General features: G+C 38.5%; 1 protein-coding gene across 3 annotated transcripts; it reads right to left on the bottom strand.

Moving 5' to 3' along the window:
- Positions 1-3,320: 3,320 nt before the first annotated feature.
- On the bottom strand, positions 3,321-21,692 carry LOC106810460 (transcriptional adapter 2-beta-like). 3 transcript variants are annotated; one of them, XR_001394022.1, is made up of 15 exons: positions 21,466-21,692; positions 18,017-18,076; positions 16,794-16,894; positions 16,488-16,528; positions 14,958-15,008; positions 14,527-14,583; positions 13,978-14,154; positions 13,563-13,716; positions 11,520-11,599; positions 10,016-10,087; positions 9,652-9,717; positions 8,827-8,918; positions 8,529-8,649; positions 7,724-7,786; positions 3,321-7,284 (listed from the first exon to the last, which is right to left on the bottom strand). XR_001394022.1 is itself a non-coding variant. In XM_014813836.1 (15 exons), exons 1-15 carry the CDS (start codon positions 21,556-21,558, stop codon positions 7,162-7,164), a joined length of 1,347 nt encoding a protein of 448 aa, XP_014669322.1. In that variant the 5' UTR covers positions 21,559-21,692; the 3' UTR covers positions 3,321-7,161. The 3 variants fall into 3 exon arrangements, 2 of the variants coding, with proteins under 2 accessions (XP_014669322.1, XP_014669323.1); XM_014813836.1 differs by having other exon boundaries at positions 9,656-9,717; XM_014813837.1 differs by lacking the exons at positions 18,017-18,076; positions 21,466-21,692 and adding an exon at positions 17,246-17,530 and having other exon boundaries at positions 9,656-9,717.
- Positions 21,693-22,131: the final 439 nt, after the last annotated feature.

Consider the following 22,131-nt stretch of genomic DNA (forward strand, 5'->3'; position numbering starts at 1 on the left):
AAGAAAAAAAAAGAGAGAAACAAAGAAAAAGAGAGAGAGAGAGAGAGAGAGAGAGAGAGAGAGAGAGAGAGAGAGAGAGAGAGAGAGAGAGAGAGAGAGCAAGAAACATATGGCACATCCTGCTCTAAAAAAGCTAGAAATTTCTCTCTCGTCAATTTCGCTATATTCTTTCCTTCTCCAATTCCAACGCAATTTAAATTCTGATTACATCTAATATAGATATTATCAAGAGCTAATAATACCTTATAGGTAGCTTAATACCTTACGACCTAGCTTATACCTTAAGGTATTATTAGCTCTTGATATTATATAAATAAAAAGTAAAAACTAGGTCATTCGCAACCAGAAATTCTATGTATGAAATATGAAATTAGTGTTATGTTATTCATTAAACAGCGTTAATTTGACTAGACTTTTAATCGTTTACGATAATATTAACTCAGCATTATTATTATTATTGTTGTTGTTGTTGTAATAAATGATAACATGATTAAAATCATAATAATATAATATTGATTTGAGAGTAATTCAACACATTATTTCCGAGCAGGTATATTACACCTATATAATGTAGTAAAATTATGAACAGCACGAAAATTATGTAATCGCTACGTATACATCAGCAAGTTGCGTATTATTTTGGCGAAATTCCAAGGAATCTATAATATATATATATATATATATGCGTGCGTGTGTGTGTGTGTGTGTGTGTGTGTGTGTGTGTGCGCGCGCGCGCGTGCGTGCGTGCGTGCGTGCGTGCGTGCGTGAGTGCGCGCGCGCGCGTGTGTATAAGATACAAGCAGTTATAGTAATACGAATGTACAATCAATCAAATACGCCATTGCCAATGCCATATGCCTTATAGCGATAAACGCGTAAGCTATATTACCATTGATGAGTATGGACGTATCACTAAGAAACGTTAAAAACGCGCACCTCCCCACATCGATTCATTCTGTTGAATGTCATATGCCATGCCAATCATATACGCCAAGCGATATGCCATTTCACGCAATATTTCAAATTTCATTTGAGAGTATAATGATAAAATCAGTCAAGCGCATGTACTAAACACGGTAAAGTGCCATTTCATCTAAAAATATACCGTGTAAAAATACACACACAAAATAAATGCTAGAATGTATATAGATATAACTTACGCTATATATTGCACCAATGAATTCTTCCCACGAAACGTTTACGTACGTCACTGGCCAAACCAATACGGCTGATGGGTCTGTATGCGTATATAGCACTCTATGGGTGCATGGATGATACCTGGCTATAGGGATATGTTGATAGATAACGTTTGCGGTCAAGCTAAATTCTCAATCGATGTCGGAAGTGGGGATGCTGAGCACTTCCTGGCAGCAACATACATCCTCTAGTGTGACCAACCCCACCTGCCCTAAATACAGGGAACCGCCCAAGCTGACCCATAAGTTCATATGCTATGTTGAGGGCAAGTAGGAGTGGATTTGTTTTATCGCTGCAACACCGCCACCAGTTGCTGATACTATGAAACGTGGTAATTTAAACCCCCTGAATTTTGACTCATTTTCGTACAGTAGTAATATACATGAGTGCAATATGGTACTCGAGAAATACAGTCTATATTCACATCTCTAATTGTATATAGCCTAAACAAAATAGGGAGTTTTGTTTGGTTTATATTTTCGCGTTCCATATGAGTCATAACTATATATCATATATATATATATATATAATATATATATATAGCACGAATTGCATCTGAACTTATATTTACTTGCCCACCTAAGTTTGTAGTTATTATAACAGCTAGGCACTTTCTGTGTAGGTAATATCATTATATTCTAGTTTTTATACACGTAACAGCAAGCATCTCAGTTAACCTAAGCTTTTAAAGCTTACACTGTATTGCTGATTATAATATACACTCTGCCTTGTTTGTTTTCAGAATACACTTATAGAAGTTTTCCTGCTAATTGGACATAATATTCTACATTGCAGTGTTTACTATATGAGGTCATATTTAATTCGGTTTTCGCAAAGACTACCATATTTGTTCTAATATATGTTTTGTGATGCGAAATCATCCCATGTATAGCCATGCCCAAGGCCCCAAAAGGACAATGCCAATTAATGCTGCATACCAAAACTTACATATTTGTGATATTAACAGGAACTATATATATATATATATATATATATATATATGAATGAACTAACTTATTGTAACAAAGAAAATACGTAGGTAGTGTGCGAATAAACCATACAGGCATTAGTTGAAAACTGCACGTAGAAATTATATCTACTGGCAGGCCGGCATTGATAAGAGCATAAGAGAGACATTCAGCATTCTACATATAAGTATAAATTAGATTCTGTCTGCTATTAAAATGCTATTAATATCAAAACAATTAAAAGTAATGCATGATTCTGTAACTATATATAGATATATACTTACTTATCTTAGCTGGCTCGACGTGTCAATACTCTCTCACCACTCACTTCGAAGCCGCGGAAGAAACCATTATTTCCGGGGCAACATCCGCTTTCAAAACAGTGTTTGTTTTTCGGGTGAGTCGGTCAACGAGAATGCGCGTACACACGTCGTACGCATGCGCACGCACGCGAGTGCGCGTCTTTGTATTTGAGAGTACGCGTGCGTACGTAAGTTCATGTCTGCGTGTTCAGTTGCACAAAACCCTCCAAATGTTAAAAGATTCACTTCAGTAACAATCGAACGGTTTGGTTATGACTGCGAAATAGTAGTCGTTACAACCAAACAATGTATCCATCTGAACGCTGCTACTATGTTATCACTGGACATAGTTTATAGTTATTGACTGTTTAATAGTATGATTAATTAACTAACATCTGATAAGCTCACTGCGGCGCTAAATGTGGGAAATTAAAAGATGAGAGAAGCAGATCTAGACCAAGACGGTCTGCAAACCAAGAGAAATGCTAGACGTTTTGTTTACACCCGAGATCAATGTAATAAAGATAAATAAGGTTATCTTATATATTAGTCCGTGCAGGTATAGTACATGTGTTTGAACATGGTATGCGCGGCCACAAAATGAAAGAAGAGTTTATCAATTATATAGAAAAATTCATATATAATATAATATATTTCACAAGATAATTGGTTTTCCCCGATGAGTTTGCAATACAATTTATACCAACACTAAACTAGAGGGCTGACTATTTTCAAAGTTCAAGTCCCAAGCAACACTACAGCCACATCCCCAGTACCGTATTTTCAGGAAACGTTTGTGCTTCCACGTAAATGTGACATATTTCAGGTACGGAGACATATAAATTCACATACATTATTTTTTAAATAGTTTTATTGTTAGGTACAAATGAATTGCGTATTTACACTGGGTATCTCATGCCGACAATGCATCAACAATAACGCCACAATGCGCGCTCGTACCTGGGTTATACATAAAACCAGCCACTGTGGCACGCATCCCTGCAAGATGCATAAATATATGAGACGCCATGCAGACCTAACATTATAACACTTGATAGAAAATAAACCTCGCCAAGAAACATTCGTTACATTCTTGAAATGTAATTCAGAGAACACAATACCACACTAATTTCACCTGCGACCTATCATACAGTAAGTCTGATGCTTTTAACCTAGGCACTGAGATGAGAAATATACCAACTTATAAATGCGAAGTGTTATAACCATAATATGCCCATCTTGTTTTCAAAATTTTCCAACAAATTAAATGAATCTTTCTTTCACACACGCAACCAACACGTTTCGCGAACTAACTTGCGGTAGCTGACAGAGCAGCAAAAGACATGGCATGTGCTGCGAATGTGTGACATCGCACATAGATGAGAAAATTGGTCTGATATATTCTTGGCAACATCCTATAAGATGCAAGATTTGCGTCTACGCGTGACAGGGTGGGTGTGAAATGCCACCTCTGCATTATTACAGATTGTAAACATTTTGCCATAAACAAGCACACGTACATATGTAAACAGTTGTATTTGCATACATATATAGACAGACAGTGGAAATCATTTATGCACGCCATTACAATTATTTAGTTGCCCGTTGAAAATAGAAACCTTATATGTGAGTGTGACAACAAACATTGCTCTGATACTTTCCCGTGTTCTATGCTAATATAAATACATGACTATGCAGAACGACTAAAAAACAGTGCACGAAAGGCTAACAGGGTGATTCAAAATACGTGCGCATTACACACAAACAAGGTTTAACATCACAATGACACACGGGTGGGGCTCTACGACACTACATAAACCGTAGTATCCGAATGGCTACTAAACTAGTGATGTTACAACGAACTGGTGCGGTAAAAACAAAAAAACTGACAGCAATCCACCAGAATTCAGGAAGAACTGTTTCCATGTAGAACACATCGAAAAATGATTTGTACGGACAAACATATATTTAAATCACTTGTTGAACATGAAATTATACAAAAACAGAGAACTAGCCACCATGTTCACCGATATCCTACGATAAAAATTAGCAGTACTGCCACGTTCACAACACGGTTGTGATATCAACGCTTATATAAGAAGGCATCACCTGCTCAAACACATAAAAATCGCACGATAAGACGACCTATGAGATGACAATTCACGAGAACCTATGTGAAATGGCTTCCTAAGTATCAACTAAATTTTCCGGTGTTAAGTTTAAAAGGAAACTTCATACTAAATTACTACAACTCAACACACATTAATGCTGACCACATGTAAATTATACACGTATCCAGCTGATCGTTTACAAAAATACATTTTGCAGTTTCATTACAAACAGTGGAGATGATGTAGAAAATGCGCCGTGCCACGTATAATTTGATGTCTTCTTTACGAAATATATACACAATAAATATTTTAGTTTACAGCTTTTATATACATGGATGATCACTCACCATAGGCAGTGCGATTATGTGCGAAAAACCAATATGTTGCAGAACTGGGACACCGATCAGCCAATTACTACTTGCTTAAAAAATTAATAATCTATATGGATCTACTAAAGAACCTCTGTATACCGACCGACCAGGATATTTTTGGCAAGTTGCTGGAACCCTTGAACACCCAACAAACATTAGTTGGATTAAATTTCACAAAACAAGTCTACTATTACAAAGTGGGCATATGCGCAATAAAAGAGAAACGCGAAATATGAAACCCATGCTCAAATGAGGCATGTTTATGACATCATACGGATGGCACGGAATCTAATAATAGGCGTTTAGAACGTCACTGAAACTAACTGAAACTAAACTGGTATCTTTGAACATGGCATAAAACACAGGAGTTTCTTATGCACTGCAGGGCAATTTGAGCGCTTTACAGGGAGAAATAAACCATTCGTTTATGATATCTGCACTTTCCTGTTTTTCAAACGTGCTTCTTTATCAAATAAAAAAAGCAATACGAGAGCATGCAACAACCGCCGCTAAGCACTGACTCGAATGAACAACTGAATAAATGAAAACAACCTCATCGAAACCCATCACGGTAAAACAGACACAAACCTACGTAAAGGAAAATGAAAGAAATTTCCCAACAGCAGTAAAACCATTAGGAACAACATTTCGGTGCACAGTACAAGTGGGTCCAGGAACCACCGCCTCCTTATAACAGTGGCTTTCAAGTAACTAGATGGCCCTGATACACCCCAGACACGCCCGTTAAAACTCAACCGCCGCACCCACCCACCCCCCACCCACCCAAGCAAAAATGGTTTGCTGTAGCAAACGCGTGTCTCGCCAAGCATATGGTAGCCCGTTCATACCAAGATGAAATTCTAGCAAAGGTGGGGGCGTATATTAGTTTCAATAACTCGCTGCATCAGAGGGAGAGCGAATGGATACACCAAAATCTACTCAGGCAGGAGGGTTTCAATGCTCAGCCAGCGACGAGGTGTGTCCATAAGTTCTCCACTGCTCAAGTCACATAACGCATGTAAGAGTGGATTTACATTTTGTCACGCCAACGTCACTGTCAACGAAAAGGTGGCTGGCTTTCAACAGCCGACCGTGCCCACCGAGTGCTGTACTTTAAACATACGGCCACGATGACTCGATGCGCAATGAAGACCACCCATGCACTGCTTCCCTGTATTGCGCGCGTAGCCGGCGCCCTAACGCTGCGCATCACGCATCTCACATGCACAGTCTAAGCACAGAAACTTCCTGCCTAAACATGAGCGCCTGCCTCGGTGGGTGCGCAAAGGGTTACCGCTTGTACTTGCGATTGAGAATGAGCAGTGTAACTCGACACAATACTAACGATGTACAAACACCGATCATCTGTATCAGTGCACCACCTTGGGCCTCTGCTGATGCCACCATAGTTCTGCTATGCCGCCCAATTCCAGACTGCACATTCTTCCAATGGGCTCATCGCAGAGGTGGCACCCGATCCGTACACATAGCGCTTATGCAGCTGTGCCTGTGAAAGCACTCACAAGTGCAGGTGCTACAGCTGCTGCTGGCTGGCTTCATAACAGTTTATCATCGTGGCAAACAGTATTGCTGATCTGCTGTTTAAAGCACTGATATTTATTGCTTTACCCCACGGTTATAACAGAGCGAAGCCAATGGAAATCATCCACACTTTTCTTAGAGCGCTCTCACAGTGCACCTACTCATTGCTCAGCTATTCATCTGGAATGTGGACATAATATGGGAGTGGCGCTATTCACCGTAGCAGCTGGAATGTCCATGCTTCCTCCACAAAAAGCAGAAATGCCAAGTAATGCACAAGACGAGGCCAATGACTTTTGCTACATAACATAACATGCAGTATCTGAAGTGGTGTGACATACACTGGTCAATTTGATAACAACCATTTTAGAAGAGGCTGATACTTCGTACATGTATAAGAAAACAGATTATCCTAAAGCCTGAGACAACGCATGACTGACAATAGTTCAACTTTGAGGGTGTGTGGTGAATAAAGTTGTGGTTCTAGGGCAGTGGAAGTGTTTAGATTCGACTGCTGCGAAGCCAGCAAACTTTCCAATAAAACAGCATGACATGTGGTGATGGACTACAAGTAATTTGATTTGAGAGGTAATAAATATATTCTTCCTCAATAGACTATGGAAAACGTATTCGAAAACATCTTGGTATTCCTTGCAGGTGGCAGCACTGTTTAGCATGCAGATATCCAGCCACTCTCTGCAAAGAAGCTAAGGAGTCTGTTTTTGTTGCTTCTACTCAGGCCCTCAATACTGTGGGTTCTGAGTGAACCTCCATGCTTCTTACGTAGGCTTTCCTAAGGGAGACACACAGAACTGTTAGGTATAAAATGTCCAAAATTCATACCAAGTATAAATTCTACACGTACACACTAATCTAAAAAATTCTGTCACTGCTATTAATGGCTGTGACAATCCAACTTCCCAAAGATTAATATAAAACCTGTGTCACAAGCATAGGGTGAATCATTAATCAAAGCCTGGTAGTCTAGACTACTGATCTGTCCAGTAAATTAAACCAAATGCCCATATAATTCAATTAAAACCCACTATAAATTTTTTGTTTGACAAAAAAATCACATTTACCACCGACCAGGATAAACTATAAAAACAGAAACACAGCCAAAGAGATCTAAACAACTAGGTCAACTCGGACACTACTCGATTCCCATATCTAGCAGTAAATATACGACTGAATGGTCAGGTAAAAAAACTTTGCACCTGAGCATTACTTACCTTAATGAGACAGGTCTTGATGGTTACATAGTGAGCAGGCTTCAGGTTCATGGCAGTGCATAGCTGCAAAAAATGACAAATACACATCTTTAAGTAGTAATAACAGACACTACTTCTATTAAAACTACCTTCTCCATAATAGCATCAATTTTATAAAGACATATCAACTCATCACACAGACACAGCTGTAACGCTTTCACTGGCCAACACGGCCAAACTGCATGCAGCGCCCCCCTTCGCACACTCAGGTTACCACTGCCACAAGGCTAGCACTATTTTTCAAGTGGGCGGAGCTCCAGGGAAAACCAGCAAATGGCAATCCAACGGCCGCGAAGTCGCCGTCGAACAGAACATTAGAAATTTCTATTATTTGCATGTTTGTTGGTGGACAAATTTGGTGGACAAATTTAGATGTTTTAAGCTGAATACGCAAAAATGCATCAAAGACAATGTTCGAGAATTAGGTATATTGGCAAGCATCCGAAAAATTTATGATAAATATTAAATAAACACGTGAACTTAGTTTAGTAAACAGCGTAATGATTTGAAAGTAGTAAATGGGCGCACTATTTCGTATCACTATTTTATCAAATTTCTCATAAAATAATGGTCGGATTTTTAATATCTTTGCAACTTTTATTAGTCCAAATCTTATTACATAAGATACGAGTAACGTGCCTGCTGTAAAACTTGTAGTAAAAAAGCGTTACAAATTGTAACCGAAATCCATCTGTGGCAGTGGTAGATTGAGCCTATGAGCGAGAGCGCCATCTGTCGTGGAGTTTGCAACACGGCCTGTCAGTACCTTTTGCTCCCTCTCAGACAGCAGGTCGTTTCCATGCTGGCTGGTGATCTCCAGCGGACCCATGTTGTTACTGCCGCCGCCGCCTTTTGCGAACAAGGACGACTTTTGTTCGCCGCTTTCTCTGTACGAAGGAATATACAACAAACGAATATGGGTATATAAAGTATATAGTATGAGAATACAGTGCAGTTTTTGCTTAAATTATTTCATATCAGTGTTATTATATTAGTGTAAAACAGAGAGACTCAAGGTAGATTGTGAGCGATAAAATTTAGTTTATCTACAGCACACAACGTACTCTGCTGCTGCTGCAGACTTTTTTAAGGACATGGTTGTTGATGTGGTTGAAGTGCTTCGCCTTGCCAAGGACATGCCGATGGTCATTCCACCCTAGATGAACGACGAAGTGTTGGAAAGATTACAATGTGTGTGCAGTAGAGAAAGTGTTGACATGTATTTAATCAGAAATTTTAGGATACAAAGACAAGTTGCGAGGGACACCAAGGAACTTCCTTCAAAGGTGGTTGACCATGAAAATTTACTTTTTTATCATCGTCTTTTATGTAGAGCAGGGAGGGATACGTACAGAAAATAATTAATGGGAAATGTGCAAATGGGAACCAGGTAGGGCAACCACAGCATTACATTGTCATGGATACTATCCTATTTTTAGGGGAACAACAGCAAGAAGGACAGCAATCATACTTGTGGTTGATGTCGTGTTGAAATTCAAACTACAGTATCATGTTTCGAGAGTGTATACCCAAAACAAGTATAAATATTTAAAATGGCTCCATTATGTACAAAGCTGGGTAATTAAACTGAATGTTATCTGAAATTACAGACGAGTAGTTTGATCATATTTTCTTGCCACAAAAGGTTTACCTGTCCTTCATCATTCTATTGAGGAAATAAACAGTGTATTTTTTCTATACAGACCACCGACTATATCACGAGTATCAATACATTATTGTATTAAGTGATATAAGTGACTATCAAAGCATTTCTATCACAGGAAAGACATTGTAAAACTCTATTCATATAAGAGTGCATTTAAAAGTCATAGAGTATGCCAGCTGGCATTACTCACTACAGGAAGAGAGTGCAAAATAGCAATACATACTCACAGCTTTTCTTGTCTCCTTTTTTTTCTCCATTAATAATCGAGACTTTTCAAAATCATCTAATTCTGCAAATAGATTAGGTTGTCAAATGCTGTGTAATAAATGCTGAAGATCATGTATAGAACAATCTTTAGCATATTTTAAAAAACTGATTACATTTTATCAGGAATGGCATTCATCCCTTCCCACTTCGAAACATCAAAATGTCCTTCATGCAGTTTACACCATCAATTCAGATTTCATGTATGGAATACCATAAATCACACACACACGCGCGCGCACACGCACGCACGCACGCACGCACGCACGCACGCACACACACACACACACACACGATTTTTACTGATCTTTAGTATTGCTTACCAGAAAACTTAGTAATGCCATGCTTTCTGTATCTCACCAACTCCTTGTGTCTAGACTTTAGTTTTTTCTCATCTGCAAAATAGCCAATAAAATTATATACCAAAGTGACAAGAATCTAATCCTGTTTTAAAACCATTCCCTCTCATATAAATCCAAAAATGAGACAAAACAGATCTCACGACTCTCACCTATCACCGGGCATATTACTGATTACCCCAGAAAAAATCACGATGATTTTTTGCCATTACAGGCCATAAAACAATAAATACCAAGCAAATATGTGGTTGAATTCATGCAGACCTGCCAACCTGTGATTCATGAAAATAGTAAGGCTTTTCTTTTATTGCAGCAGGCAGCCATTTTACTTGTATGCTATGTGCGCAATGAATGATGGGACTAACTCTAGATCACACGAGAACAACGTGAACGCGTGATCCAATATGCTGCGCCCACAATCGCCAGATATTTCTCGGCTCACAATGTAAAAAACATTAATTTTCACAAGTCGTAAAAAATCGTAAGATTTTCAGTTTGATCGTACATTCGTAGAAACATCATGGAATTCGTAAGGAATACGAAAAAATCGTAAGGGTTGGCAGGTCTGTTCATGAGATTTGCAGAAATTAAATTATATATAAAAATAGCACCACAAATACAAGTGCATCCGATTCCGTGATGTAATTTTATTATACCCTGGTACCAGTCAATGGTATCCTGTAAGATATGAGAATCCCATGCTATCAATAGTAGTGATGCTAACGAATGTAAACAGATTTACTTTGAAATGCAGATCAGTGCATATATTGATGAAAATAATGACGAGTGAGTGTTCTAATTCTAAGACATTTGAGCCTTACTGCATACACTTAGTATGAGGTAGAGTACCGGTATCGGCAATTATTTCCACGGTAAGGTAATTATTAGGTTAGGAAAAACATGAGAAATCATTACTTAGACTATAGGTACACAGTGCTGCCACCTGTGTGTGGGAAAGATTTACAATATTACTATTAGTGCCTGACAGAGGGGAAAAAAACCACATGGGCAAGTCAAATTAATTTAAATGTCCAAAATGTAAGTTTGCGGCCCAATCAATATTGATTAATGCTAGTTTTCTATGTTTACTTTAAATAAAACACTGAAACTTCTAGACGTTTTCAGCAATTGCCAGTCCAGCACTTTCGATGGTCCAACCATATTGCAGTGGTGGAATTGCAAATATACTGCACATTGGCTGACTATAATTCACTAATTTGCTGCTATGTTGTTGTTGTATTATACAGGTACAGCTGTAAAACTTTCATTTCTCACATAAATCTAAAAATGAATCAATTTAGACAAATTTAGTCTCACCTGTAAGCGTACATATTACTGATGCTTCAGCATAAAAATTATTATGAGTTTATGTTGTTATATAATAGGCTATAAAACAAACAAGTGCCGCAGAGCGACAGCGCTCAACTGACGTGTACTGTAGCCATACTGGGTTAGCTTGGACACTTACGCTGCAAGTCATCAAAAAATTGCTCACGCTCAATGGCTGACTGGAACTGAGCAAATGGTCTCATTTTATCATGGAATTCTCTGAAAAAAACACAAATGAATAATATTAATATTATTCTTAATTGTTAAAACAGAATGCACATTTTAGGAACATTTAGAACCCAGTTACTTTAGCTACGCACTGCTAAAAATATAAAATAACAAAATAGGTTGTTAAGATCATACAATGATACAGCTAAAAACATATTCAATTCTGGTTTAATCAAATGGGTTTAATCATAGGTAGATATCAGGGGATGGATAAATGAAAACAGCTCTCCAGCAACTACCCCATAAGCCCTCACTCCCTCCAGAGTGAATCAAACTCTGAACAATCACAGAAAGTAGGAAATTTACACCGGCTAATTTTATCCACGTTCATATATTATAACATAGAAGCACAGACAATGTGTATGAGCAGGGACCCAGCAGTGTTCTTCCCGGCCTCCTTCCTTATCCATAGAAAACTAGTGACAACCATTTTACAAAGAATGAACCATTATAAAGAAATCTAAGCACACACTTTTATGTTGACCTTCCTTCTGGATATTTCAGGTCATGGCAATAACTATACAATTCGTACAGACTGCAAAATCTGGTCCTATATCACACTATTTAGGGCCAGGCCTGGGCCAAGCAAGCACTACACTGCAGTGTACAGACACAAAATATTCAACTGGGCTAAGTTAGCATGGGTGACTGACTGCACATGCTTAGTTTGGCCTTTTACGTCACACAGCAGACAGCAATGTCGGTAAAACAATAGCACTGCCGACGGCATTATTATGATTTACACTGACACTGAGCTGCTGTAATACTAGAAGAAGAATATTATTATTAAAAAGGTGACTGAATACACAGCAGAAATTACAACCAGAATATAATCGATTTGGGTATCCGATTATAATCTAATTCAGCCATTTTACCAGTAATGAAATATAAACATGCACACTGCCATGTCTGCCTTCTCATACCTTCTAAAAAGATTCTTCTGGCCAAATTGTAATCAGACTATTTACCTCGTCGTTCCAGTTACTACCTCTATTTGCCATTATATTATGAACCAAGTTGTCTACACTATATGAGCATACAGTAGTGAATGGAAAATCAAAAACTAAAACAATTTAGTCTGCGTATGCCCTGGATTGCGAACACACACAATTTACACGGATAACTTAGCATGCTTTGAAGTGGGCATGGTCCACCTCAGTTCGGGGGAGGGGGGCAACTTAGTCTGGACTAGCGCGTACATAGCCCGGGATAGCGTGTACACACTGCAAAAATACAGGCCCAGACTAGTTTTATGTAGGATCAAACTTGCTGTCTCTACAGGTTATTAGACTACTAAGACAACTTTTCTGTCACTAATAGGAGACAAGAGAAAAGCATTTAACTACAACTCAGTATCTTGACCAATCCTTTGTGCTGCAGATTACAATCTCTGCTGATCCACACTTAAAAGTTTTAAGTTAGATTCCATCAGCAGGGCAAAGATTAAGCAGACAATGCACGGGAATCAATGCACGTGCCTACGTATGGCCTGACGTTTTTGTCCAAGCCAGGGAATATTCAGCAAACTTAGCTATGTGAGTCACATACAGAATAAAAAAAACTTCAATACGCTCTTCACCTGAATGGGGCACACACAGTCAACATATACCACACTGGATTCCATCACCAAATATATTATGTTGTTGACAAATTACAGTATCATTGCTAATACACTCCACAGACAACTCATAGATCTAGCACATAACTTAAACTAATCTAGAGTTGTTAGTGAACTTCCAAGTCATAAAAATCGCTTAGCACTAGTCAATCACTCTTAATATTGCACACCTTTCTCTCAATTTTCATATTTAGATAAAAATTTATATTGCAGTTAGACAAGATGAATTTAGGTAGAATAACTGATGTGATGCTTAACATCAATAAATAATAAAAATAACAGAATTGAAAATCTGCTAAACTACGGTCCTAGATAACTGTTTTTAGTAATATCCACCTTTCTTCTTTGGATTCCTTTCGTTTAACTGGTGACTTCTGTTTACTTGCTGTGAAGAACTGTTGCACTAGCCCGAAATCACCGACTATTCGCTTCCTCCGTACACGCTCTCTCAAACGCCGCACATACATGTCCACCTGTGCCATCTTCACGGCTACAATATAAATGATCCACCAACATTACACTTTACAGATTGTGAACTATCATTGTTGCACCAACACAGAATACTCGACACTTACAAGGAGCGTCTGAGGTTGAAATAGGCACCAAGGACATGTATTTAGTAGGTGGGCATTGATAGCTTTCGGTGTGCATTCGATAGCTTTTAAAATGTGTGATGTTAGACTTGTGCATTTTTAGTTTCAATCTATATCTAGGTCGCATGAGTAAGCATGTATTAGCTAGAATGTCCTACCTATGTCTAGGTCATCATCTTCATGTGTAATCATCAGTACACTGACTAGAGTCTCCGCTTCATTGTCATACTCTCTTTCAAAATCCTCCCTGAGTGGCATGAACCCCAGCTGTCTCTGGTCCTCTGGTGACACATCAGCAGCTGTCACCTTTGTAGCTAGACTGGGTGATAGGGGACCTGAAACAGTTTCGTATATTATTTAGCATCAGCTTTCGGATCACGGTTAAATGCGCTCTCCTTTGCAGTATCATGACCAGTTCGATGGTGGGTCTCTAGGTAGGAACCTCAACATTGGTACTAACAGTAGTCATTTTAGTTAATTTCACGAGTGTTCATGAGGTAAGACTTATAAATGAGGTACTAACTCAGCATAATAAGTACTTCTAGCTGTACCTCTAATTCCAAATCCAAGTACCTGTTGATAAATGTGCCTTTAATTCAATATATACTTTTAATAATATCTTATCTGTGAGAATCACGTTTTATCATAAATACAAAGTTACAATATCTAAACAATACACTATGATTTTAACTACAGACTAGTAGTACCTCCATTCGGACAAGTGTGGTCTGTTACATCTACTGCAGACTCCGTAGGCAAGGTAACTGCAATATTAAACACCGATATTATGATCATGTGTGAAATTGTGAATTACATTAGAGCATATGTTGATTTTGAATTTGATTTTTTGAGTTAGGTCCAGAAGTCATGCATTTGAAACAAGTGATAAACCAGTTGAGATGATGTTAAGAGATCTCCCAGCTACATGCATCAAAATATAAAACATAGTAACAGAGTGGAACATGTTCAAATTCAATGACGTACACTGAGCCCAGTTGCTATATTTTAAAGGACTCCCTTATTTTGCTGCGGACTCCCTCTTTTTGAGGGTAGGGGTCCGTTGGACTCCCTTGTTCAAAAGTTAATTTCTACCCCTGGGTAGATGTGATCATACTTTAGAATGCAAAAACATAATTACCCTTTCCTATGTTTCCATGTATGAAAAATGCATAGTAATGATCTCTTGTTTCTGAAAAGCATACGTGTGCAAGATAAGTTAGGTTAACTTAATCAGAAATTTCATTGCAACAATGCTATGTTGTATAGCAACACATTAAAGCTGCGTTTCCCCCAAATTCATCAATGTATCTGTATTGTAATGTAAGTATTGAAGCAATGTTCTATGCAAGCATTTTGTGCATATAAATTGTGTAAAAATATTGTGATCCGATAGACTCAATATAAAAGCTGCCATGAGCTCTGATTTACGTGGGGAAAAACATCCCATGCTGTTGTGCCGAGTATTATTTCCACAGTGACTTTAGTGATTCTCTGCATATACATCCGACTACCATTAGGGCAAGCAAAATGGCACGTAAATAACGTACAACTCGTACGATTGTGCCAAAATCTATTAATGAAATTACGATTGATTAACGTATTACTTTCTGGACGTTACTTTACTATATGAGTTAAACAAATTCATTACATTGTTGCACAAAATATCATAGTTTAACAAGTGTACACCAATCTAAACCCAGGTGGTGCTGCTGCTGTGCCACCTACGAACACTCAAGTAAATTGGAATGAATTGACATGGCAGTCTGTTTACATTTCGCAAACTATATACATCAATTCACAAGGACTGTCTATGTTAAAGCCTCACAATGCGCATCCAGACGCTGAAATTTCTCCAGTACTAGACTAGCAACTACTTCGTGGCATGCATAATCACACTACCTTATGACAAAATAAACTCTAGTTCCTCCCATTTGACTGCGCGTTCCCAACAAGAAAGAGGTGCGAAATCAGGTAATCAGGCGCCAACGCTAACTTGTTTCAAACAACATAACATCGACTTGGTTTGGTGACGTCACATGTTTCTATCTTTGCTGCGCCCGTACCGCTGTACCGCGCCACCGCTGCACGGTTGCTTGGAGATTGGGGAAACTATCAACAACATCGGAGAATTTCAACAACATTGGAGGTATTTTCAAAATACCTTTTATAAGACAACGCGCAGTGAAATTGGAGGAGCTAGAGTTTATTTTGTCATAAGGTAGTGTGATTATTCATGCCACGAAGTATTTGCTAGTCTAGTACTGTAGAAATTAGCGTTTGGATGCACATTGTGAGCCTTTAAAGGTGGTGTTTTCGGGGACAATTTTACGTGGCAATCAAGAAATTGCAGTGCGTATATATTATGATAGTTTTTCATCTGAGGAATGCAATTTTAAGTTCACCATATAAATAACCATCCAAACAATAACAGTACATGGCAGTACAAAAATGTTAGTTTACAGATATTAGATTGCAATAAAATTGAATGAAACAAACTTCCTTATTACATAAAAATTTAAATGGAATTACAGGCTGTATATAAAAGCTACAAACTAGTCATCTAAACATTTAGCTGTGGGAATTCTAAATTTTAATACATCAAGATAGAGAAATAATCTATAAATAAAATGTTTGTATTGATAGCTAGTAATCATAAAATTTGCCATACCATCTGCAGTTTTAGTCCCGACATGAGCTGCTGCATCTTCCCTGAAAGTAAAAAATACAGGCACACTTAGATAGGGGGAATATTAAAACGAATATTATTCATAGGTAGCTGATATTACCAGAAAGTGATGATATCAATAAATACAGCATTGCAACTACTACAGGGGGAATATTAAAACGAATATTATTCATAGGTAGCTGATATTACCACACAGAGATTATATCAATAAATATAGCATTGCAACTGCAAAGTCTCCCACTGAATAGCACAACCTGATACTACAGCATACAGAGAACCTAAACTCACCAATTTCCAAAGCCATATTGTTCAATGGCATCAAGAAGGAGCATCTCTTCCGCAGCCGTCCAGGACGAGTTAGTATCAAACACAGAGAATCTACCATTGTCCTGCAAGAAAACACATGCAACCAAGATTACAACCATCCTGAGAGAACACATTCTGTTGACACACTTGCCTCTTAGTCAAATATTGTTCCACAGCTCAGTATTATTACCTACATGGCGTTGTCATCTTGGCTTTATCTGAGTTACTAACACCATTGTATATGTACAAGTGCAAATATCAAAGTCCAGTGTCATGCCACACATACAGTTGAGTTGCAATACACAAATTGCCTTAAATAACCTCAGAGATGAAATAACACCATTTACACATTATTATTTAGAAGCGATGGAAGTTAACACATGTACACACACAAGTTTGTGCATTAGATGTACAATATATAGAATTTTACTAACATCATCAGTGGGACCCAGATACTTCTTTAACCTTTGTTTTTTCTTTCTCCGCTTTCTAATTCGCCTCTGAGAACCCATGATCATGTCACACGTGTAAACAATGCGTTGCAGCCATAACACATACGCAGCTAAAGTAATGTCTGTAGAACATCAGATCATCACATGTTTATACTTCCTACTACAACATTACATGTTCACATACGAGCCCTATACAAAACTGCACCCACTGTAATGTGTGCAGACAGACAGACAGCCTCAAAGATTCAATATCAACCAGTGAAAACAAAGCCATTTACATCTGGCACCATGCCTATGGGCTTTCATTATGGGACTAGTGACCATTGTCTGTTTGCACGCAGGGGCAGTTTGCAGCATATGCTATTGTTCCAGTGGCTGCACACAAGCCACCACTGGGTGTCACGCAGAGCCTGATACAGTAAGCAAGCAAGCTGTGACTGCGCGCTGTCATTTTAGGCACAGCTACCCCAAGTACTGTACAAAAATACTGACAGAATGAACCAACAAACCTGTTCCACATGTTATTACTTGGACTTCCCACCTAAGTAATGGAAGTTTACTCGATACAAGTCTATAGATGCCCCTGCCTCATCACTAAGATATAATGCCTATTAGCTGACTGAATTCTAATACACATGCACCCATATTTATGTTCATAAATTATATTAAATCCATGATACATATAATATGTTCTATATACATATATATATATAAACTATGAAATGAAGTATCCACTGCAAAAAATCTACTCACCACAATTTGATAATCATGATTTTTTTTATGTTTTCCTATCTCAACTCCACAGGATGCACACTGCAAAAAAATAAATACGAGTTGTGTATGAATATTTTGGGGTCAAGTTAGACCTAAATACATATATACGTAACGCAACAGTATAAGGTGCTATACTACTCATATTCTTGAGGGTCTCATATTTGTATCTAGGTACAGAATCATGACCATTTCAGACCCAATTAAATAATAACACATACACAAATGCGTGCGCGCACACACACACACTATGATTTTGCACCCGACTAATTATATATTCATGTTTTACCATATTAGAAGTACTACTACTAGGCTATATACCCCTGGATATAAGGATACAGATGTTAAGTTGTTTATAAACCCGAGGAGATGATCAGATTAATTGAATCACACCACTGCTACATTCTACAGTACGATCGGCACACTGTGTATTGTAGGGTGACTGTTTGTACACTTTACTGGCTACCTGTTTGGCGTTACACCTCAGAATGAAACGAAAAAGAATGCAACACGATGCATGTATGTGTATAAGTGAATGAATGAGGACAAACACTATATGGCATATCAGGGGCTTACCTAGCTGCTTAATATGGGGACTCAAAATGGGGGGGGGGGAAATTCAAATGTATATACTTATCTATCACATTAAATTGGGCGTTTGGTCGACACATTTTATTCAGATAATAGCTTATAGATCTTATGAGCATTTTATTATAAAACAGTGCCTATATAACGATAGAAACATGGAGAGCTGCATCAGAGCTCTGCTAATTTGGGCGTTTTATGAATTTTGTAATTTGGTTGCTAGGGGTCGTAATTTGGGCGCCGGTATTCGGTATGAAAAATGGCTTGGATGGGAATAGATCATGTCACTGATTTCAACCAACGACTGCTCTCACTCCTGCCATACGAAAAAGCTACCTAGAATTAGGGGTATAACGATTCACTGATATATAGGTGAATCGCAATACACCGGCCCATGATACGATAATCGATATGTAGCGTCTGTACCCCGATACAAACGATATGGATGTTAAACACTGAATAAGGCAAGCTAAACTATTTTATAAAGCACATGTCATTCCTTTTAAATTTAATTCTTTCTCGTATTATAGGTATGAACTCCCTCTTAGTATCACATAAATGTTCCCAGATGATGTAGAAATCGAAGTCAATATATGTGGCGCGCTTGTATTGCCGCTAAAATTGTTACCGCAAAATAAGATGCTGACTGACTGGTGCGTGTTGTTACTGTGCACGTACCGTAGCACTGTGGGCTCAAGGATAGAGAGCATGTCCAGTAATAAACATCATCCTATCCTATCACCGTCCTGGACATCATCTCTATCCTTGAACCGCACTGTGCATGGCATGTGAGTAGAGCTATCGATAACAGGTCAATCAAGAGCAGTCAGAACATCTCAATGTGTTTCAACCTTAGAAATATATATATATATAGTGTTTTTTCGTATTAACAACTTTACCATAGCATGCAATTCACAATCTCTCTTTCTGACTGTGTATCGCGATACCTACGACTACATATCATATCATGACCTACGTATTTTGAGATACTTATCGTATCGTGACCCTGGTGACACCTCTACCGTAGGATCAATGCAAGATTAAATGCAAGTGTCTCATACTCATAGTCCATTAATGATTACCCATTATCGATTAACCGCCTATGCTACTTTAGACAGTACTCAGTAGTATTACATTACTGTATTAGTAATAGTATTATATTAGGCCTATTACTACTGTACTGTATTAGCTCTAGTAACTATAGCCCGCGTGCAGTTGACGCAGGCCTGCGACAACTGTACGCGAGCTAGGTACTAATACTACTATGTCTATAGCCTATGCTATGCCTATAGTACTGCTGAGAGGGTCTATGTCCCCCGGGGTACACACGCACGCACGCATGCATAATAAATCGGTAATAATCGCTATCGGGTGTTGTCGTGTAGACGCTACATAATCGCTAACTCGAATTAACGCTTAACTCGAGTTAAGGTTCGTCGTGTAGACGAGGCTATTGTAGTCTGTAAAGCAGGGTTTACACTGCCAACTTTGTGTTGGCGAATTGCCGAATTGTACCAACTTCGCAACTTCGCAACGGACAATCGGCAGTGTAAACGCAAAAGTTGCGCGTCCAACTATAGATATAGAAGAATATATAGAAGATGATATAAAAGATGATCTTCTTCTATATCTATGGTCCAACCGATCGATAGCAACTAGTTGGAAGATTAGAACATGTTCTAATTTCGCCAACTCGGAGTTGGCTGGTTGGAAGTTTTTTGCCAAGTGGCCAATCAGAGAACATCACTGAGGGGTGTGTCCCTCCACCCAGAGGGAGACCATTTGCGCGCGCGTTTCTGCGGCACGTGTCTGTATGTGGGAAATGGTATCTGAGATACTTTTGAGTACATGTACAGCCTTCATTCTGACTATCACATGACTATGCACAGGGGGGTATTGTTTAGGTCGGGTTCATTATTGAATGTGTAAGGGTGACCACCGCTGAGATGAGGGCGACAGCAAAACTCTTTCTTGGAATTGTGAAAAAAAGCTGCAAAAAGGTTGTAACCTCTGCGTTGCCACTCAATTACTGTAGCCGAGCAGGCGCGCCACGTACGTCATTTACACATTCATATTAATTTGTTGAAATTGTTCATTTCACTAGAGCGAGAGAGAACGAGCGAGAAAGAGAGAGAGCGCGCGAGAAAACGAGAGAAGGGGAGTAAGGGAAAGAGGGGGAAAGAGAAAGAGGGAGAGAGTGCAACTCGGTGATTTAATAACGGTGTTCGCGCATGCGCAATATCTTCCGAGAAAATTAATATTATGCAATAATTATGCATTTGAAATGAAGAGATAGCTTTATATGATAACATTCCATCAGTAGACCTTACTTAAGAAATAAGAAGAAGATATTATGGTATGTTATGGCATGTAAGGTCCGCGCTGCATATACCAGTCAAGATCAGTACACAATCTGGCTACGTTCGTGTGTTAGCGCATGCGCAATATCTCACCAGAAGAGTTATATTTAATTTGTGATGACTATTTATTTATGGTCAGGGGGTCTCTCAGCATAGATTTATGTAATAAATCATTATCAGTAGACCTGTATTTATAATTAGGAGCGCACCACTAACCATATCAAATAGTGACCAGGGTACGTTCCGGCAGTACCCTGGGGGACATAGACCCTATGGCTATGACAGTAGAGCTACTACTGTATTAGCCCAATTTGGGAGCTCAGTATCATTCGTCATCTAACACTAGTTTGCATGAACTTGCATCTGAAATCTATAAATATCATCTGGACCGATAAATTCACTAACATTCAGTGCAATAAACGTCGAATTAATAAATATGTGTAGCTATAATAGCCGTTAAAAATATCAACGAATCACGTGACTTGCCTGTAAACAAAGGTCAAAATTTTCACAGTCAACACATTTCAATCCTACACCCTTGACGTCCGTCTGGCAGTATGTACAACGCTGCTTAGACATGGCTAACTAACTGCTAAAGCCACTTCAAAAACTTTGATTTGGCGAGGCAGCGAAATTGGGCGGATTTTCCGATATATATTCATCACGGCCAAGCCCTATCCGCCATGACATTCTTCTTCATTGGCTGTCATGACGTCATGAACTATCCCAGCATGCATATCGAAAAAGGAAACGGAAAAAAGTGTCGGGTTATTTCATCGTTATTGCCTCTATGCTGCGCACATAATATGTATGATATAATTATTATATATATATATATATATGACTGGTTTATATATATGTAGCGTAGAATATAATATATATGTATATACAATATTATGTATATTGCGAAGAAGAAGATATGCATGGCAATCACCATAATAATTATGTTATCAGAATGAAGAAAGACGAAAATCCACGCATTACACAGACATGGGCCCGGAGGGAAAGAGAAAAAGGGGAATACCAAGGGAAACATGGCGAAGGACAGTCGAGAAAGAAAAAATTACATGGAACGAGGCCGAAAAAGCTGCCAAATATTATTTTCAGAATTTTGGAATTTTGATTTCCAGCCCTATTCTCCACGAGGAGAGA

This window comes from Priapulus caudatus, unplaced genomic scaffold (assembly GCF_000485595.1).
Source record: "Priapulus caudatus unplaced genomic scaffold, Priapulus_caudatus-5.0.1 Scaffold442, whole genome shotgun sequence".
Lineage (NCBI taxonomy): Eukaryota > Metazoa > Priapulida > Priapulimorpha > Priapulimorphida > Priapulidae > Priapulus > Priapulus caudatus.

Excerpts from the sequence above, each read along its gene's own strand:
- LOC106810460 (XM_014813836.1), bottom strand. The coding sequence starts at position 21,558 with ATGTCTAAGCAGCGTTGTACATACTGCCAGACGGACGTCAAGGGTGTA. Across the intron at positions 9,718-10,015 it reads TGGCATTACTAAGTTTTCTG|AATTAGATGATTTTGAAAAG; the intron begins GTAAGCAATACT and ends ATCTATTTGCAG. Across the intron at positions 7,285-7,723 it reads TCAAGACCTGTCTCATTAAG|GAAAGCCTACGTAAGAAGCA; the intron begins GTAAGTAATGCT and ends TGTCTCCCTTAG.